Source organism: Schistocerca gregaria, chromosome 3, assembly GCF_023897955.1.
Source record: "Schistocerca gregaria isolate iqSchGreg1 chromosome 3, iqSchGreg1.2, whole genome shotgun sequence".
In the NCBI taxonomy this organism is placed as follows: Eukaryota; Metazoa; Arthropoda; class Insecta; order Orthoptera; family Acrididae; genus Schistocerca; species Schistocerca gregaria.
Window position 1 is genome coordinate 604,494,604 of NC_064922.1, and position 16,991 is coordinate 604,511,594.

Here is a 16,991-nt window from a genome sequence, read left to right on the forward strand (position 1 = left end):
ATCACCATTTGTCCTTCATTTTGTTTTTATCATTTGTTTGTTATCTAGACAAAAATGTCCACAATTTTCCACATTACTTTTATTTATTGGAAATGAATTTATTTCATTCCTTTCATCAATTGTGAAAAATGGCACAATGATTTAGGAGCAAATCTTTATAATTCAAACCTTTCGCCAAATAACCTCACTTCTGTTTTTCATGTATAATTTTAAATGGAAAGTAACATAGTTCCTTACAACAAACAATGGCCGTTTTCTTCCCTCACCTTTTCTCAGTTGAGTTAACCCACTAATCCTAATGACACGAGAGCAACAAGGAAACACTCTCTCTCTCTCTCTCCCTCCCTCCCCCTCCCCATTTTTATTTTCTCAAGCCTCTTACATTTCGACATTTCTCAATTCATTATCCCCTCTTTCTACCAGTTATTTCATACTTGAGATATAATCTAAGTATTTTGACAGTTCTTGAAACCAGACTATGCACACTGTGCCATGTGTTGTGTTTTTTTCAACCATCTACAGCTGTATCTAACTGAAGGCACTGTCAGCACATTAACTACCTATTGTTTTATAACATACAATAAGTAAGTACTCTGAAAGATACTGTCATTTTCTTTGAAATAATAATTTATTTATTTTTTGACACTGACAGAATAACAACATGTACCATACACTTTTATACAACAATGTGACAAAATAGCCAATGTATCTGATAAATATTTTGAATATTTTGTAACCAACACAGTTTTTTTTTTTTCAGTACTAGTGTTTTGACAAAAACACTTGACAGTCTTTACTGGATGAATAACTAGTATACTTGCTTACAGACAATACTTTATTAAAATGTAAAAACGTGTATAATGTAACAATATCACATTCAAAAAATAGTACAAGCTCTGTAATATGTAAACTCAAATCTCATTTCTCAGATCTAATGAAATGGTTATCTTACTGTGTAACCAAAATGGAAACCCCTAGATTGAGTAATATGTAAAACAAGGGAAAGGTAAAGGTATCTGTGCCACTGCTGTGTGTGAATGTATGTATGTATTTCTTGAGAAGAAGGAAAAAAAACAGTGTCTTCTGTTATCTGTTTCTGTGGTATACACGTCAGCCCACTATGGGTAAGTAGTTACTTTTCCCTTATTTTACATAGTGAAACAGTTATCTTCATAGCTGTGCATATATTAACTGCCAAAACTTTGAAGGTTTCTAAAAAAAATCATGGTCATGGAATTAAAACAATATCTTGAGTATTAACAAATTAAAATGTGTTTTATGAATCTGGCACAAGGAACATATGACCATTTGTATCAGTTATCATTAAGAAATCAAACACACATCAGAATATTTAAATAATTTGCAGCGAGCATCACAACCAACAACTTTTTCCTGCTTAATTTATCAAATATCAGACTGACCTCTGTCTGACCTAGAATGCGTTTTGCAGAGATGATAAACTCTACATCAACATACAAATACCACATCAAGAAGTGATATAATTAATATTAGGTCAAGCCAGTGTGTCCATGCACTGCATAGTCTGCATAACACAATTATATAATATAGATCAAACAACAATTTAGACTGAGTAATTGCATTTTACAATGGATAAGAAGTCAGATCACAACTCTCACAAGCATACAAACAATAATAATTAATTGCACACAGTCACACATGTGCAGGAACAAATGCTTACATCTTTGAGAAGTACAAAGTCAATTGTTGACTCCTTTTTTGGCATGCAGATGTACAGAATCTTAGAAAATGAGGTAATGCACAGTGTGAAAAAATACCGCACTGGTAATCTTTAACACCACAGCATGGACTGCAATAGTATTCCTTAAAACGTAATGTCCAGTGTTATATAAAAATGTTAGATCATGCCATGCTTCACAAAATCACCAATACAATTCTGAATGTATGGATTAACAATTCTGGAACAATGAAAGAAAATCTTCAGAAGAATATCTTCCCAATTTGACATTAGTGTAATAAGCTGAAAGTATTAGCTGTGACAGGATAAAACTGCATTGCTGAATGGAAATTAGTGAACAAGAGAATAAAAAGAAATTTGTTATAGACACTGTAAAAATTATAACAAACCTGTTATTTCCGAGAAGAAAATCACAACAGCAGATTTTATTCCAAAAAACCATTCACTCACAAGCAATAAACATCTTGATATATCACCAGTACATACGTACTAGTACATATATTTCACTCTAAAACAGCAACAATATACTGTAAAACTAACAGTCCCTTAAAAAAAAAGGACATGCAAACATTGCTACTGTAAGTTACATTTCAGCAGCAAAAGCCTTTTATAAACAAAATGACTGAAGTGTTAAATATAACAGTATATATTGCTGATGATGACACAGAACTTAATCTTACTACTTGCTTTCATCATTTACTAATTAAATACATTTAGAATACATTCATAAGAATTTGAAATTTAAATTATCTGGCTGTTTTTAAATGTTACACTGGACAATAACAAAATTTTGTTCCATTCTTTTTCAATTTCATTTTTGCATGAACAATAAAAAATAGTGCTCATCACTAAACAAAAGTTTGTTTAACAAACAAATTTATACTACTTTCACCACACTGATATATCACATTTGCATATTCTAACGGTGTTATGTTGTGAATCACAGATTGCACTACAATTCATGTAAATAATCATGCATGTGGGGTAAATTAAGCAATATATGTATATATGTATAACATAATAATGGAAATTTTCTTAGCTGCTATTATATTTAAATTAACAGGTTACTTCACTACACTCTAATCAGATAAAACACTACCACCAAACATGAGCTAAAGTTGTAACCTATTCCACTAATACACACTCCACAAATACAAAATGCCACACTGAGGCAAACACAACACAAGTCTGTTAACAGGGAGGCAATGGGTGACATATAACAACTCTTTCTGAGAATACGAGTCAAATAACAGTAATACCACTGATAAGAGAGAAACTCTGGAGTAATGTCCAAGTGAAATTAGAGGCACAGATGAAATATTTTACACTTACCTACTGAACAGCAAGACATAATTACATGAACATCAAAAATGTCACAAAAACAAAAAAAAGAGAGGAAAAGTTTACTTTTTACTTTGAAGAACATTATTAAAATAATATTATAAAGCCAGACAAAGGAAATGTTTCATTATTCATGAATAGGGAAGATTAAAAGAAAATCAATGAAGTGACAGTTGGCAGAGTGGGCATAGTGTTAATCCCAATCATATTTCACTATTTAAGATCACGCCATTCGAGAGTGGAATGGTAGAGAAGCAGTATGAAAATGGTTCAATGAACCCTCTGCAGACAAGTGGAAAACAGTGATGGGAAAAAACTGCATTCAGGAAGTAAAATCTCCAAAAATTATGAAACTTCAGTGCTGCAATCGAATGCAGCAAATTATGGAAGACAGTGACCACGCGAACAACAACAGTGGGGTAGTGGAAAATAATGACCAAAAGCATACAAACAAATCAAACTTGCCTCACAGTAATCTCTAAACTCCAAAGTGAAAAATTCTCAAAGAAACTCTTTGGGGAAGTCACCCAGAACCGCGGGTTGGGGGAGACTTACCACACAGGATGAGAATGAAAGTCTTTCCTTCTCATTTTGTGCAGTAAGTCTCCCCTGACCCGTGGTTCTGGGTGACTTTCCTGAACTCTGCCCCTTTTCTTAGACCTCTCCAGTCCTTTTCCTTCATCCCTCTTCCTTCCCCTTCAACCCTTCTGTCTGAAAGGGGAGCCACTGGTTCCAAAAGCTTGTCAATTACAACCGTCTTATGTGTGTGTTCTGCCACCACTTGGTGAGCAGTCTTTTTATCTATCCAATTAAATTATTTTGTCAATAATTGAATAGAGAAAAAATCAGAAGTGACAGAGGAGGAGAGAGAAGAAGTACTGCATTTAATGAATGGTGCAGAAAGAGAGCTATAGTGAGTAACTACACAGTTAGTGTGTATCCTCAAATGAATGATAAGACAAAGAATAAATTTTACTGTCATGAACAAATAAGGACCCTGTTTAATTCAAAAGTCAGAACAACATATGGGGCTATGCAGTTTTGACTGGAGCTTATCTCATGAACAGATATTGCACTACAGCTACTGGTGTGACACTATCTAATATGTGGTATGGAAGAAAATAAAATTTGTCAAGATTGGGTTATTTGAATATGTGACATTCATAAAACTTCTTGGATATTTAAAAAAAATAAGTGTAAGAGGTGAAACATGTTCTAGTAGGATATACAGACAATGGCTATGTATTGTGGAATCCTAGGACTGGTGAATTTTCTGAAGCAAGTGGTGTTTACTTATCAATATGAAGAAGAGAGAGACAAAATCAAAGAAGAATGAATAAATCTACCTATATAAAACCAAGTTTTTGAGGAAGAAGAAAAAGAAGAAGATAAAAAAATCAAACAAATTTTCCAAAGAGATATGATTAAGTCATGCTCATGTACAAAGAGTGCATTAAAGGTGAAGACAAGGAAAACTTGATAAAGGCTATCACAGAATAGAAATTATTACAGGAAACTGTATTTTCAAGAAAAAGGATAACAGAAAGTACAGAGCTACACTAGCTGCAACAAGATCAAAGAAAACTGGATTTTAAAGACATTTTCAGTTCTACTGAATCATTGATTTCTGTATGCTCCCCCACAAAGAGCAACCCACGAATCATTAATTTTTGAAATCACAGATTTATAGAATTAGATGCCCAGAACGTCCATCAAATATACTAGACAAATGGAAGGGTCGTTTACTGTTAGATTCAGTGAAGGCCAAATTAAAAAATATCCCCCCTTCACTGAACATCTAAAAGATTGGAAAAAATTATTTTTGGAAATAATGTAGAAAATAAAAGGGTGAAAATTAAATTTGCTTGAGGAATTCAAAATTTTGAGACATACTCGCTTCAAACCACTGAGGCTTTTAAATGAACAGTTATTGTTGAAAAAACAAACAGTTTTCTGTGCTATGATGTGCATCTTCAAATTAGTTTATGAATTTCTATTCATTCAGACACTGGGCATTATCCATTATTAATTACACACAGCCTTCCATTGGGTGAAATCATAGTATAACCATCTGGCAAACTTCCCGGTACTATGATATCATAGTCCTTAGTTTTCATCTAGTTAGACCAGTGCTAGTACGTAAGGTTGTGTATATATGACAGATGTAAACAGGTCTTATTTTGTGTTTTAGGGATGGTAAGTCAAATAATGTCTGTCTCTTGCTCTTTCGGCATGCAGACAGTTCGCTTCTTTCTGTTGTATAAATTCATAGTTTATATATTTTAACAGTGTGCTTTTCTTCTCCAGATGATTTTTTTATGTTGTGGAGGGAAACTGTATTTTAAAAGGTAACATTTGATATTTCCTTATGAGAGTTCTCATTTATTACCATTGTTGGCTTGTGGTGTTGCCACATCACTGTAAACCTTCACAAGGTAGGCTTTTGCCTGTTTCTCTTTTATGGCTATTTGAAAGCTTACTTGTTTAGCAGTCTTTTTGTTGTGCCTGTCTGCGACTCAACTTCTACACTATATGGTGAGTAGCAATCTGTCCTTTTCATGATAGTCAGAAGACTAAATAAACATTAAATAAAGTGAGTTGCTGGTCCTTTATACCAACACAACATTGGGATCACTCAAATATGTTTATTTACTTGATGACTTAGTATGTAATGTTATCCTGTAACAAACAATCTCAACAACTGGCACACTTACAGAGGTCAAATTAAAACTAGAAGGAAGTAAATACAGTGTAACATCACATTGACTAAGTGGTCATTAGAGACAAAGCACAATCTTGGATTAGGGTAAGACAGAGAAGGCAACTGGCTGTGCCTTTTCAAAGGGGCCTTCTGGACCATCCTGGAACTTGCCTTATGTGACTGGGTATATGGATACATGGAACATCTATATGTGAATGGCTGGAAAGAAGTTTGAACTGCCATCTTCCTAAAGGTATGTCTAGTTCTTACCACTGTGACACCTCATTCAGATTGAAATATGCAAAAATTAGTAATGATTATTGGATAGAGTTATCAATTTTTGAATCCAAATGTCTGAAAAACTCCTCATATTTGCTGTACCCCTTGAATGGTGTGGAGAAAACAGCACATACTTCTGCAGTCATGAAAGATACATGTAATAATGAGTATTACTGCTGAAACTATGGCTGTCTTCTCTAATTTATTTGAGAAATGTGCCAAATTTAAGAAGTTCTTCAGTCTTTTGAATACAGAACTTGGGAACTTAACATGATAGACACTAACAGTACAGTAGCAAATGGAGCAAAAACTTGTTGAGTATTCAAAGTCAGTACCAGCAACAGTGCAATAAGTACAATGCAGAAGGAGTGCAGATTTGAATAAAATGTACATTTTATGAAAACAACAACACATTAATTAAATAAAAGCAGGGATATAACATTTGGTTTAAAAATGACAAGAGTTTTGAGTTGTCAGCAGCTTGGATCCAGACAAAACTCAGGAAATAAACTAGAAGTGCTGATGACGGTCAGCATGGTATGTATAAATAAAATCTGTGAAGAAAAAATGTCCTTTTTTACAGAAGCTGCATTCACTGCATCTGGCCAGTGTGAGCTGTGCCAAAAACATGTAGTAAGGAGATATCTATTCTAAGTAAAAAGCATTTTGACTGATTACAAAATAGTGTAAGTACTCTTCAAGTTTGTCGTGATAAATATATTGTCTTCACACAAGCAAGTACATCTACTCCAGTACAATGTGTATTTCACATAGTGAGTGAAATATTCGAATGAGCACCCAGTGAAAAATTAGCTGCACTAAAACTCTGGCTTAAGTTTCACATGTACACTTTTCATAAAGCTCACAACTGCCCAATTCTAATTTTACCATTCCTCTTTCATTATACTAGAACCTCTTAAAATTATTTTTATAGCTCTAACAACAAGTACCCCTTCAACTTAAAAATAGAAATGTTTATATTTTACTATATTTTAAAATGACAAGTGAATATGTCGATCAACATTAACATAATTGAAAACCAAAAGGAACATCCAGTTAACCAACACAACAACTCATTGTACTTACTACACATATGAGATTTACAGAGAAAATATCACAGAACAGAAACTATTTTCTGCATAATAAAGATAATTGAAATAGCTACAGGGTGTAAAAATATTACAGATTAGCTACTAACACAATGTAATAATTGCAGTACATATTGAGAAATAAAAAGAAGGTGGATTACCGTGCACTGCCTTTCCTTTCACACACAGCAGGAAAAAGTTTCCATAATTAACACACTTAATGCTTTCAGTTTCTTCTCAATACAGTGAACATTCAAACAATGATGAGGAGGTACAGCATAGAAATTTGCCACTTGAAAAAATATAGTAACAGCACCTCTTCTTTCCTCAGTGCTTATTACACAAGGAATACTAAAAAGTTATCTAATTTTCCTGACCATACTCTAGAAATTTATTACCTGTGTGTATTTCGAAGTGATTTATCATAACTTAGGTGCCTCATATTTCTTAGTACAACACCAGTTTAAAGACCGCACATAACTCCAGTGTGAGAAAACAGTTCAAATAATTATGAAATATCAATGAATGAAATTTATAACAACCCCCCCCCCCCCTTTGCCATCAGTTCAGCTTCAATAAAGTGACTTAAGTGATTGACAGATATCAATGGCCAGCTATTCCTCCCTCTTCCACATCACATAATCTGGATCACTTATCAGGGTTCTGTAGTTACCTACTAAACAGTGAGCATGTGGAACTATAAAAAAAAACTGTACTTTACTGACACCTCAGCCCTTGCCGACTGTCTTGCTTAATGTCAATCACAAAGTTATTATAATCAAAGTATAACAATACAAATGTACATACAAGACAGATTTATCAAACTGTGCGCTGCAAAGTCTGATAAAAACAACTATACAATGTCAACAGTAAGTCCACCATTACAAAATTATTAATGCCTTGCAGTCACTTCAAGTGAACCAAGAGTAAAGTAATTTTAAATCATTCAACATGGAGGAAAGCCAAATTGTAAGCAGTATGCCTTTGATTCTCTGATAATAACTGACTTATTTGAAGACTACCAAAGAGTAATCATTCCTCTTTACTTGGTGGTCCTGTCAAATGCCCAGTGGCTTCCACAACACCTTTACTGGCACCAATAGCTGTTGTCTTTGCAAGCCCTTTAGGTGAAAGATGTCTGATATCACGACCAGCTAGCCAGACGTTTCCAACAGCATCCAGAGCTTCACCTGTGACCTGACCAGCAGAGTTGCCATATCTGGAAAAAATTGTTTATATATATATGGTCTTACAATAAAAAATCAGTTCTATCTGGACAGATTATACTTCAACTATGATTCATGACTGCATTGTGTCAGAAAGGACATATAGCTAACATTTACTTTTGCAGGAAAAACAATTGTCTTTGTAAACACATCTGGTAAACAGTTACTATGTGACTTGGGTAAAATATGACACAGTCACTGACAAAGGGAATTTCCTGCCCCACTTGAAGAGAATATATGTGAGAACTGTTTTCAAATGGTCAAAAACTGATACATCACAACATGAATTACCTGCCCATTAAAGTATGGGGAATAGAAGTGACATAGGAATACAACAATGAAGAGCTTAATTTATGGACAAAGAAAAAATTACAAGGAAAAACAAAGTATTTTTTTATCTCTTCTGTATGACACTTGTCATATAAAAAACAAAATGAGGATAAGGTATTGCAATGTGGCTGACTGGGAAATAACATTACGCAGTTACCAATACCAGGACTGATTATCAATGCAATCCAGTAGTCACATGTTTTTCATATATATTATAAGTATTTGCTCATTCCTCTTTCCACTTACATATACATTTTATTTCTACTTTTGTGTCATACGGACACAATTTCAACCTTTGAATCATTAATTTTTATGCAGATTTATTTCCTTTAGAACATTTTAGAAAGACTGCCTTATCATCACTTCCAAGAATTGGGTATTATTATTTGTTTTACTCATAAAGGTTAATTGCACAATAACCCACAATACACACAGACACTGAGTAAATGTAGGTAAGAAAAATAGCAATACTTAAAATGTAAATAAACACTATTGTAAAGTGGTTGTTAAATTATGCTATTTCATTAATATTCATGTTAAAAATGTACTTTAAGCAGCACTTTTATTGTACCAAAATTTTTTCTTTAGGTCTCCAAAACATTACACTGTAATAAACTTTTTACGAAACATTAATTATCAGTTCTAGCTTCTTGAACGTAATAGTGCTTTAGAAAATTTTGATTGTTAGTACATTATAAATGTCTCTCCATCAGTATGGAGTCAATATTTAGGGAGTATTTGCAGGGCAGTCTTGAATAGAATTTCAAAGTTTTTGTGCAGTATGAAAAATTGTTTCAAACTATAAATTTGTAATTTGCTGAGGATTAAGGCACATGTAAATGTGATTGCTATAAAGAACTGGAATTTATTTGAAGCAGATTTCTAAAATTGAATCCCTTGCTCTCCAACACCTGGAAGGGCATTCCAGATGCCACCTCCATAAATTATGCATCCTGCTGACATCCTACTGCCTTGGGGCACCACTATCCAACTACCTAAACTACCCACAGTGTTTGTCCTCTTCAACACCTCATAGCACCAAGACACCACCTAGCAGGTATTTTCAGCTTGCCACATCCCCCTAAACTTCCTACCCACACTCCAAATCAAGAGCTTAAACAACTCTGAAAAACTGTTGTTGACCTTTCCACCAATCCTCATCCCTACAGAAGCTTCAGCCCTATCCAAAGGCCTCACCTTTAGCCCTACACCCAAATTTAACCATTTTGGACTTGTTAAAGACCTTCTCTCATTCTCCTTATCACTGCAATGGAAACATTTCTTTGCCACCTGCACACAGTTTTAATCTGCCAGGAAGCTTCATATCAGCGCACACTCCGCTGCAGAGTGAAAATCTCATTCTGGAGTATTACACAACTTCAAAACAGAACCTGACCTAATCATCCTTCCGGCACACAAAGGCTCCACCAATCTCTTGACGACTCACAGTGACTACCTGGTGGAAGGCCCCTGCCAATTGTCTCAGTCATCCACCTACAAACTCTGCCGGTATGATCCCATCCCAGAAGCCCAACATAATCTTCAATCTATGCTTAAAGCCTCAGGCCCTCACAGAAGTTCTCCACTGAATCCGTTTCCCTCCTCACCCCTTTAACACCCCTCCTATCCCCTCTACTCACTGCCCAAAATTCAAAAACTCAACAATACTGGACACCAAATTTTAGCTGGTTATTGTGCCTCCACTGAATGGATTTAGGCCCTATTTGACCACCTCCTCCAACCAACTGCCCATAATCTAGCCTTCCACCTTAAAGATACTAACCACTTCCTTCACCGAGTCTCCACCATATCCATCCCTTTACCTACTGGTCACTGGTGATGTCACTTCCCTATAGACCCATGATCTTGTCACATTTTAACACCACCTTTCCCAACATCCTTCAGACTCGAAACCCCACTACCTTATTCCTCATACCCCTAACTAATTTTATCCTAATACATAACAACTTCTCCTCTGAAGGGTAGGTATACAAACAAATCTGTGGCACAGCCATCGGCACCTACATGGTGCCCTCTTATTCCAATCTGTTTATTGGTCATCAAAAAACATTCCTGGCCTTCTCAAACCCCAAACCCTTGGTCTAGTTCACATTCACTGATGATAGCATCATGATTTGGACTCAGGGCCAAGACACCGTCCCCTCATTCCTTCAAAACATCGACACCTCCTCTCCCATTCACTTCACTTGATCCTTTTCAACCCAGCATGCTATCTTCCTGGATGTTGACCCCCCCCCCCCCCCCCCCCGATGGCCCCATCCACATCTCTCTCCACATTAAACCAACCAAACACCAACAGTACCTGCATTTTCACACCTGCTATCTCTTCCACACCAAAAAATCACTCCCTTTTCCAGTATGCTGAAAGTCTCACCAAGGTCTTCACAGACAGACACTAACCCCCAGACCTAGTTCATAAACATACTTTCCACGCTATTTCGCCACACACCCCTAATCCTCCCACCACTCCTAAGAGCCAGCTACAAAAGAGTGTCCCCCTTCATCACCCATTACCACACTGGACTGTAACAACAGAAACACATCCTCCATCAGGACTTTGATTATCTATGATCATGCCCTGAAATGAGTGGTGTTCTGTCACTCACCCAACCTCCACAATGTCCTTGTACACCCCTATAAGACTCACACAGGGGTCAGACCCCTATGGAAGACCCAGGTGCAAGATCTGCCCCATCCATGCACCCAGCACTTCCTATTCCAGTCCTGTCACAGCCCCATCTTACCCTATCAAAGTCTGAGGCAGCTGTGAATGTAGCCATGTCTTGTACCAGTCCTGCTACAACCACTGCGCAGTTTTTTTTTCATATGAGTACAGCTACTCACCAGCTGTCCACCAGGATGAGTGGCCACTGCCAAAGTATGGCAAAGAGCAAAGTAGACCACCCAGTGACACAACATGCAGCTGGACATAATATGCTTGATTTCAATAGCTGCTTTACAATCTGGGCCATCTGGCTCCTCCCCTCCACCACCAGCTTTTCTGAACTGCACAGATGGGAGTTAGCCTTACAGGGGATTCTCCACTCCTGAAATTATCCCGACCTCAACCTATGGTAACCTACTGTCCCTACACCCTTCACCCAACAGTTTCTGCCCCCTCTATCCTGTCACCTCCTCCCTTTTCACATCCCCCACCCTCATTGTGTCCTGCTCTCTGCCAATGCACGCACCCATCCTTTCCCCTTCTCCGCTCCTCTCCTTTCCTACTCCCCATGTTTTTCACCCCCACCTCCTGAAGCTATGCCTGGGAGTCTAATCAGGCTGCCCTGCATGCTCATCCTGACAGCACCCTTCTTTCCCCCCACCCATACCCTGCTATCCCTCTCCTTTGCCTGTCCCACTCCAGATTGCTATTCACCTGACAGTCACATTCTGGTCAGAACCGCCAGTGATAGTGGTGCGTGCATAAGGTTGCTGAAGGAGGCCTAGGTCGAAAGCTATAATGTGTAACAATCTAGTCATTCTGCCTGTTTGCAACTCAACAGGTCATCTTTACAGTGTGTAGCAATCTATCCTTTTCCTAATATTGTTGGAACCTTGAGTTGGGTTACTAACAATGAAAAATGTAACCAGGCAACAGTCAGTTCAACCCCCAAAGATAACTACACTGAAAAACACTGACTTATCATCAGATGCTATTAACTTATGGTGACGTAGATCACCTTGTTCTGATGAGATCACCTAAAAATAATTTTTAGCTCCATCCAAAATTTGGAAGTTTTACTCATAATCACATGGTAGCATTAGTGTGTACCCAAGAAGGTACTTTTTAGACTCATAATATTATAACAAGAAAATTAAAAATGATCTCTGGCTTTTACATCAACTAAAAATCTTCTCTCCTTTTTTTGTTTGTATCACAGGTACCTGGATGCTGTAGCATAAGCACTTCAAAGGAGGAAGATTAGTTTTTTAATGCTCTGCTGAGAGCAGAAGCTCTGAGAAGACCAGAGTGGGCCATGGATCAGGCAGCGACTTTCACAGAAACTGTTCCAGTACTGCCATAAGTGATTTAGAGATACCACAAAATACATGAATTGGATGGTTAGACAAGGATTTGAACTGCTGTCCTCCCAAATGCAAGTCTAGTGTGTTACCAGAGTGCTGCCCAATTTGGAAACAGCAACTACATGGGCATGGGTAGTATGGCTGTAAAGTATTATTTTGTCACCCTAGAAAACACAATTAAGATACCAAACTCTAATGACCAGCTTTTTCCTCTTTAACTCATGATAACGGAAGGACACCAGAAGAACAAATGTGCCCTCTCTTGGTAGAATACAAGTTCTCCAGTGTTATCTTTGAATGCACTAGTCATTGTATAAATCTGAATGTGGTTTATTGGATTTACAATTGAAGACTGGAAGTGGGATAAGCTGAATGTGCCAAAAATAAATATTTAGGAAATTTAGAAGAAACCTTACAGAAGTTCTATTACAATTTGTAGTTAATGAAATATAAATTCTGATATTTGACATCACTGTTAACATTTTACACAAACACATTTTAAAAAGGAATAGACTCCCATAAAACTTATGATTTTGGTAAGGCTGAATGTACCATGCTACTTTGCCAAGAAAATGCTAAATGTCCAAGTAAATTCTTACAATCTGATATTACTTACACAAAAATTCATAAATTGCTCTATATTTCACGTCAAGAAATGTGATCATAACAAGTAGATCCTTCTTTTTCTCTTCAAATAATGTGCTTGGCAGTGGAAGTTGGTGCACATTTCCTAAGGATGGCAGATCATTGAAGTTCTGTCCCTTTTTTAACACAGAGAACTCAGTCCAGTCTGCTTCATCACAATGAGTTTTCATTAGAAGCTTTCCTTTCTTGTCTAAAGTGAAGTGTCTTACTGAAGCATTGATAATCTTTAGTTAGCTGTTGCTAAGATATGTATTAACTAAGGAAGCCAGATCCAAGAAATCACCTTCACCCATGCTGATCACCTACAAGGATCTTTTACTCTAGCTGTGACCACCATATCTCCCAGTTCTTCAGGCACCATCTTTTAACCTTCTTTTTTCCTTTTCTCTATAATACCCAAGTCTTGATCAGAAGGCATGTAACTATTACCAAATACTAAACAATTGATTTCAACACTTTCAAAGATACCTTCTTAAACTAGTAAAATTAAAGCCATCAACATTATACGATTTTTGTTCTGTCTGATGCAGTTATCACACCACAAAATGAGTTCCTTTTTGTAGATGATCCCATAGCTATAACCTCTAGTACACAGGACGGCATTTCATTACCTCCTTGGCCAACTAGGTCCTCATGCCACATGCACATGAATAATTTGCCCGAAACAGCTTGCATTCCCAAGTTATAATTTGAGAGTTTTCTTGAGTAAAACATGTTGCTGAGTGTCCACGTACGTGTAAACAAAACTTCTTGCAAATATCTGGACACAGTGCATGTTTTACTTAAGGGCATCTATGAATTTGTAAAGTCAATTTTCATCAAGTCCTGAGCTTTCTTGGCATTCTCATGATGAGTTAACAGTGCAGAATTGGCAGATTCATCAGAGATAATTTTAGTTTGCAAACTCAGCTTATCAAATAGTTCACACATGCTCTTTCTTGGTTTGCTGAAAGAAACATAGCTGGAGAATTTCTTGAAGATGGTAGAACAATATTTGTAAGTCAGTGAGGAAGCCACATGTTTTTCTTTAAGAGATGCATACATATGGTTTTTATTTAAGTGCAGGCTGAAATATTTCTTTACCTAACTTTCTTCTGCCGCAGTAACATTTTTTCCTGGGAAAACCATTAATATTTGCTTTGATTAGATTCATGTCTTCATTTTTGAACTTTTTTTATAAGCATGAGAAACCTGCAATGTTTCCTCTACGGTCGTCATATGTTGTTTAACCATTTTCAAGTTTCTCTTCAAGAGTCTGTAGTTGTGGGAAAAAATTCAAACAAATAATTTAGAAATTTTTACTACATACTTGCACACATCTTCCTGAAGCATTAAGTACTGTGCAGTACATGCTGGCTTGCTTCCTGCTCTCTTAGGACTTATCATATCTACTGCGACTTCTTCTGTCAACACAAGTTACTTAAAAGTACCCTATTAAGTATAAACCCTGTTGCTCTTCAGAGAATTGGTAGAGCTGCACAACCAGAAGCTCTCTGTGTTCATACAATAATGACTTGCAGGGATATCTGCATTTGCACAGCACCTGAAAACAAACCTATGTAATATCAAAGAGAATAGTAATAATGAAACTAAAATGGTAATATTCCTCATAGATGTTTTATTATGTAATGCAAAATACAGCTCAATACCTATAGTTTGAACTGCTCAGGAACAGCAGCTGTCCCTTTCTACGTTGAATATGGGCTTCCATGAATTATCAGCTCCAAGTTTCATTTTTAGTTCAAAAATTGTTTAAATGGCTCTGAGAACTATGGGACTTAACATCTGAGGTCATCAGTCCCCTAAAACTTAGAACTACTTAAACCTAAGTAACCTATGGACATCACACACATCCATGCCTGAGGCAGGATTTGAACCTGCAACCATAGCAGTCGCGTGGTTCTGTACTGAAGCGCCTAGAACCACTCTGCCACCGCGGCCGGCCTCACTTTCGGTTAAAAACCTTTTCTTTCTTTTCCTTTATATTATAGCAATAAACAGTATCAATGCAGTACACAACTCTCAAAGTACTACAATGGTATAGCTCACACCAGACACAGGTTACAACAATCACTGCCTGTAGGCACGATAAATTCAGCATTCACCGTGCCACTGCCATGGAACATCCTTTCTCCTACATCTATTGGAATTCTTGTGAACATAATGAAACCTTTGTGGTACTTCAACCTTTTCCATGTTATTTACCTTGGCATATACAACAGTTTCCATTAAAAATTTGACACTGCATAATTTTGGCACTATCAACATTTCTGATTTCCAGGCTTCAATTGTTGCCAGAACATGTACATTAGACAGACGTCTACTAAACATCACTTTCAGTGAAGAGATTGCAGACCATAAGCTAGCACACAGAATTTGCCCATTTGTGCTGGAATTTTCTTAAAAACATACAAGGTGGACTCCCCTGGAATTATTGTATATTCTTGGCTGTTGGTCTTTCTGGAGGTTTGGAATAGTCTTGGTGTGTCTGTTGCTGCATCCAGATGACAGATGCACTTTTAATGCTCTAGGCAGGTCTGTGTAAACCAGCCAGTACTGTCCCTAACATACATTTTGCTTTCAGAGACTATTTAATAAATGGATTGAGACTTGTTTACACAAGGGAGGTGGTACATGTGTATGTACATATATGCCTATGTACTTTGCAAGTCTCAGTATAGGAAATGGTGGAGATTACATTGTTCCAATGTCAGTGATTTTTTTGTCCTGTCTCAGATAGTAGGCAACAATATAGTACAGTATCGAATATCTTTTGGAAATCCAGGAACACAGAAATTACACATTCTTTTATATCTATTGTTTGCATGACACTATGTGTAAACAAAGCAAGCTGTGTTTCACTGGGTGGTTTTTCCTGAATTTGTGCTGATTCTTTCAATGAACAGAACTTCATAAACTCTGAACTGAGAGCAGGCTCTAGGATCCTGCAACAGATTAACACTTGTGATACCTGTTTTAATTCTGTGCAGCTGATCTCTTACACTTTCTGTAAATAGGAATGAGCTCGGCGCTTTTCCAGTCATGTGGGATTATTTGGAGCTCAAGAGACTATTGATAAATATGATCTTATAAAGGAGCTAATTCTGCAACAGTCTTAACTATTTTTCAATACTGGGGATGGTACTATCAATATTTCTCATGTGTGAGTCTTCACAGTGGTCAAACATTGGTACAATAGTATCCTCATGCGTGAATATCTCTTTAAAAATGGAATTTAATATTTCTGCTGTCTTCTGTTTCAACAACGGATAGATTCACAGGAGAATGCATGGAAGATTTGGACCCATTCATTGAGTTTATCTATGATCAGAACTTCCTGGGATTAAGAAACATGTTCACCTGGGTCTGACTGCGAACATTACTATAGGCTTCGAACACAGATATATTGCTTTTCATTTTTCTTTATCAGTTTCCCTGTCGTCTTTTTTATGATATTGTAGTGCTCTCCAAACAACACAATTATTTAGAATACATCCACGCAGACCGTGGATGTCTTTCAGCTTTAACCACAAAATATTCTCTTAGCTTTCTCGATGGCCTTCCAAACTTTGGTGACCGCTACTCCCGTAACAGTATCACGATTGCTAATCACA

General features: G+C 36.7%; 1 protein-coding gene across 1 annotated transcript in view; it reads right to left on the reverse strand.

The window, feature by feature from the left end:
• Positions 1-606: 606 nt before the first annotated feature.
• The window catches only part of LOC126354189 (protein spartin), an 86,755-nt gene continuing 70,370 nt past the window's right edge, over positions 607-16,991 (reverse strand). The window contains exon 8 of the mRNA XM_050003640.1: positions 607-8,345. Within this exon, the coding sequence (XP_049859597.1) occupies positions 8,159-8,345 (187 nt within the window). The 3' untranslated portion in view covers positions 607-8,158. The remainder of the gene's footprint in view (positions 8,346-16,991) is intronic.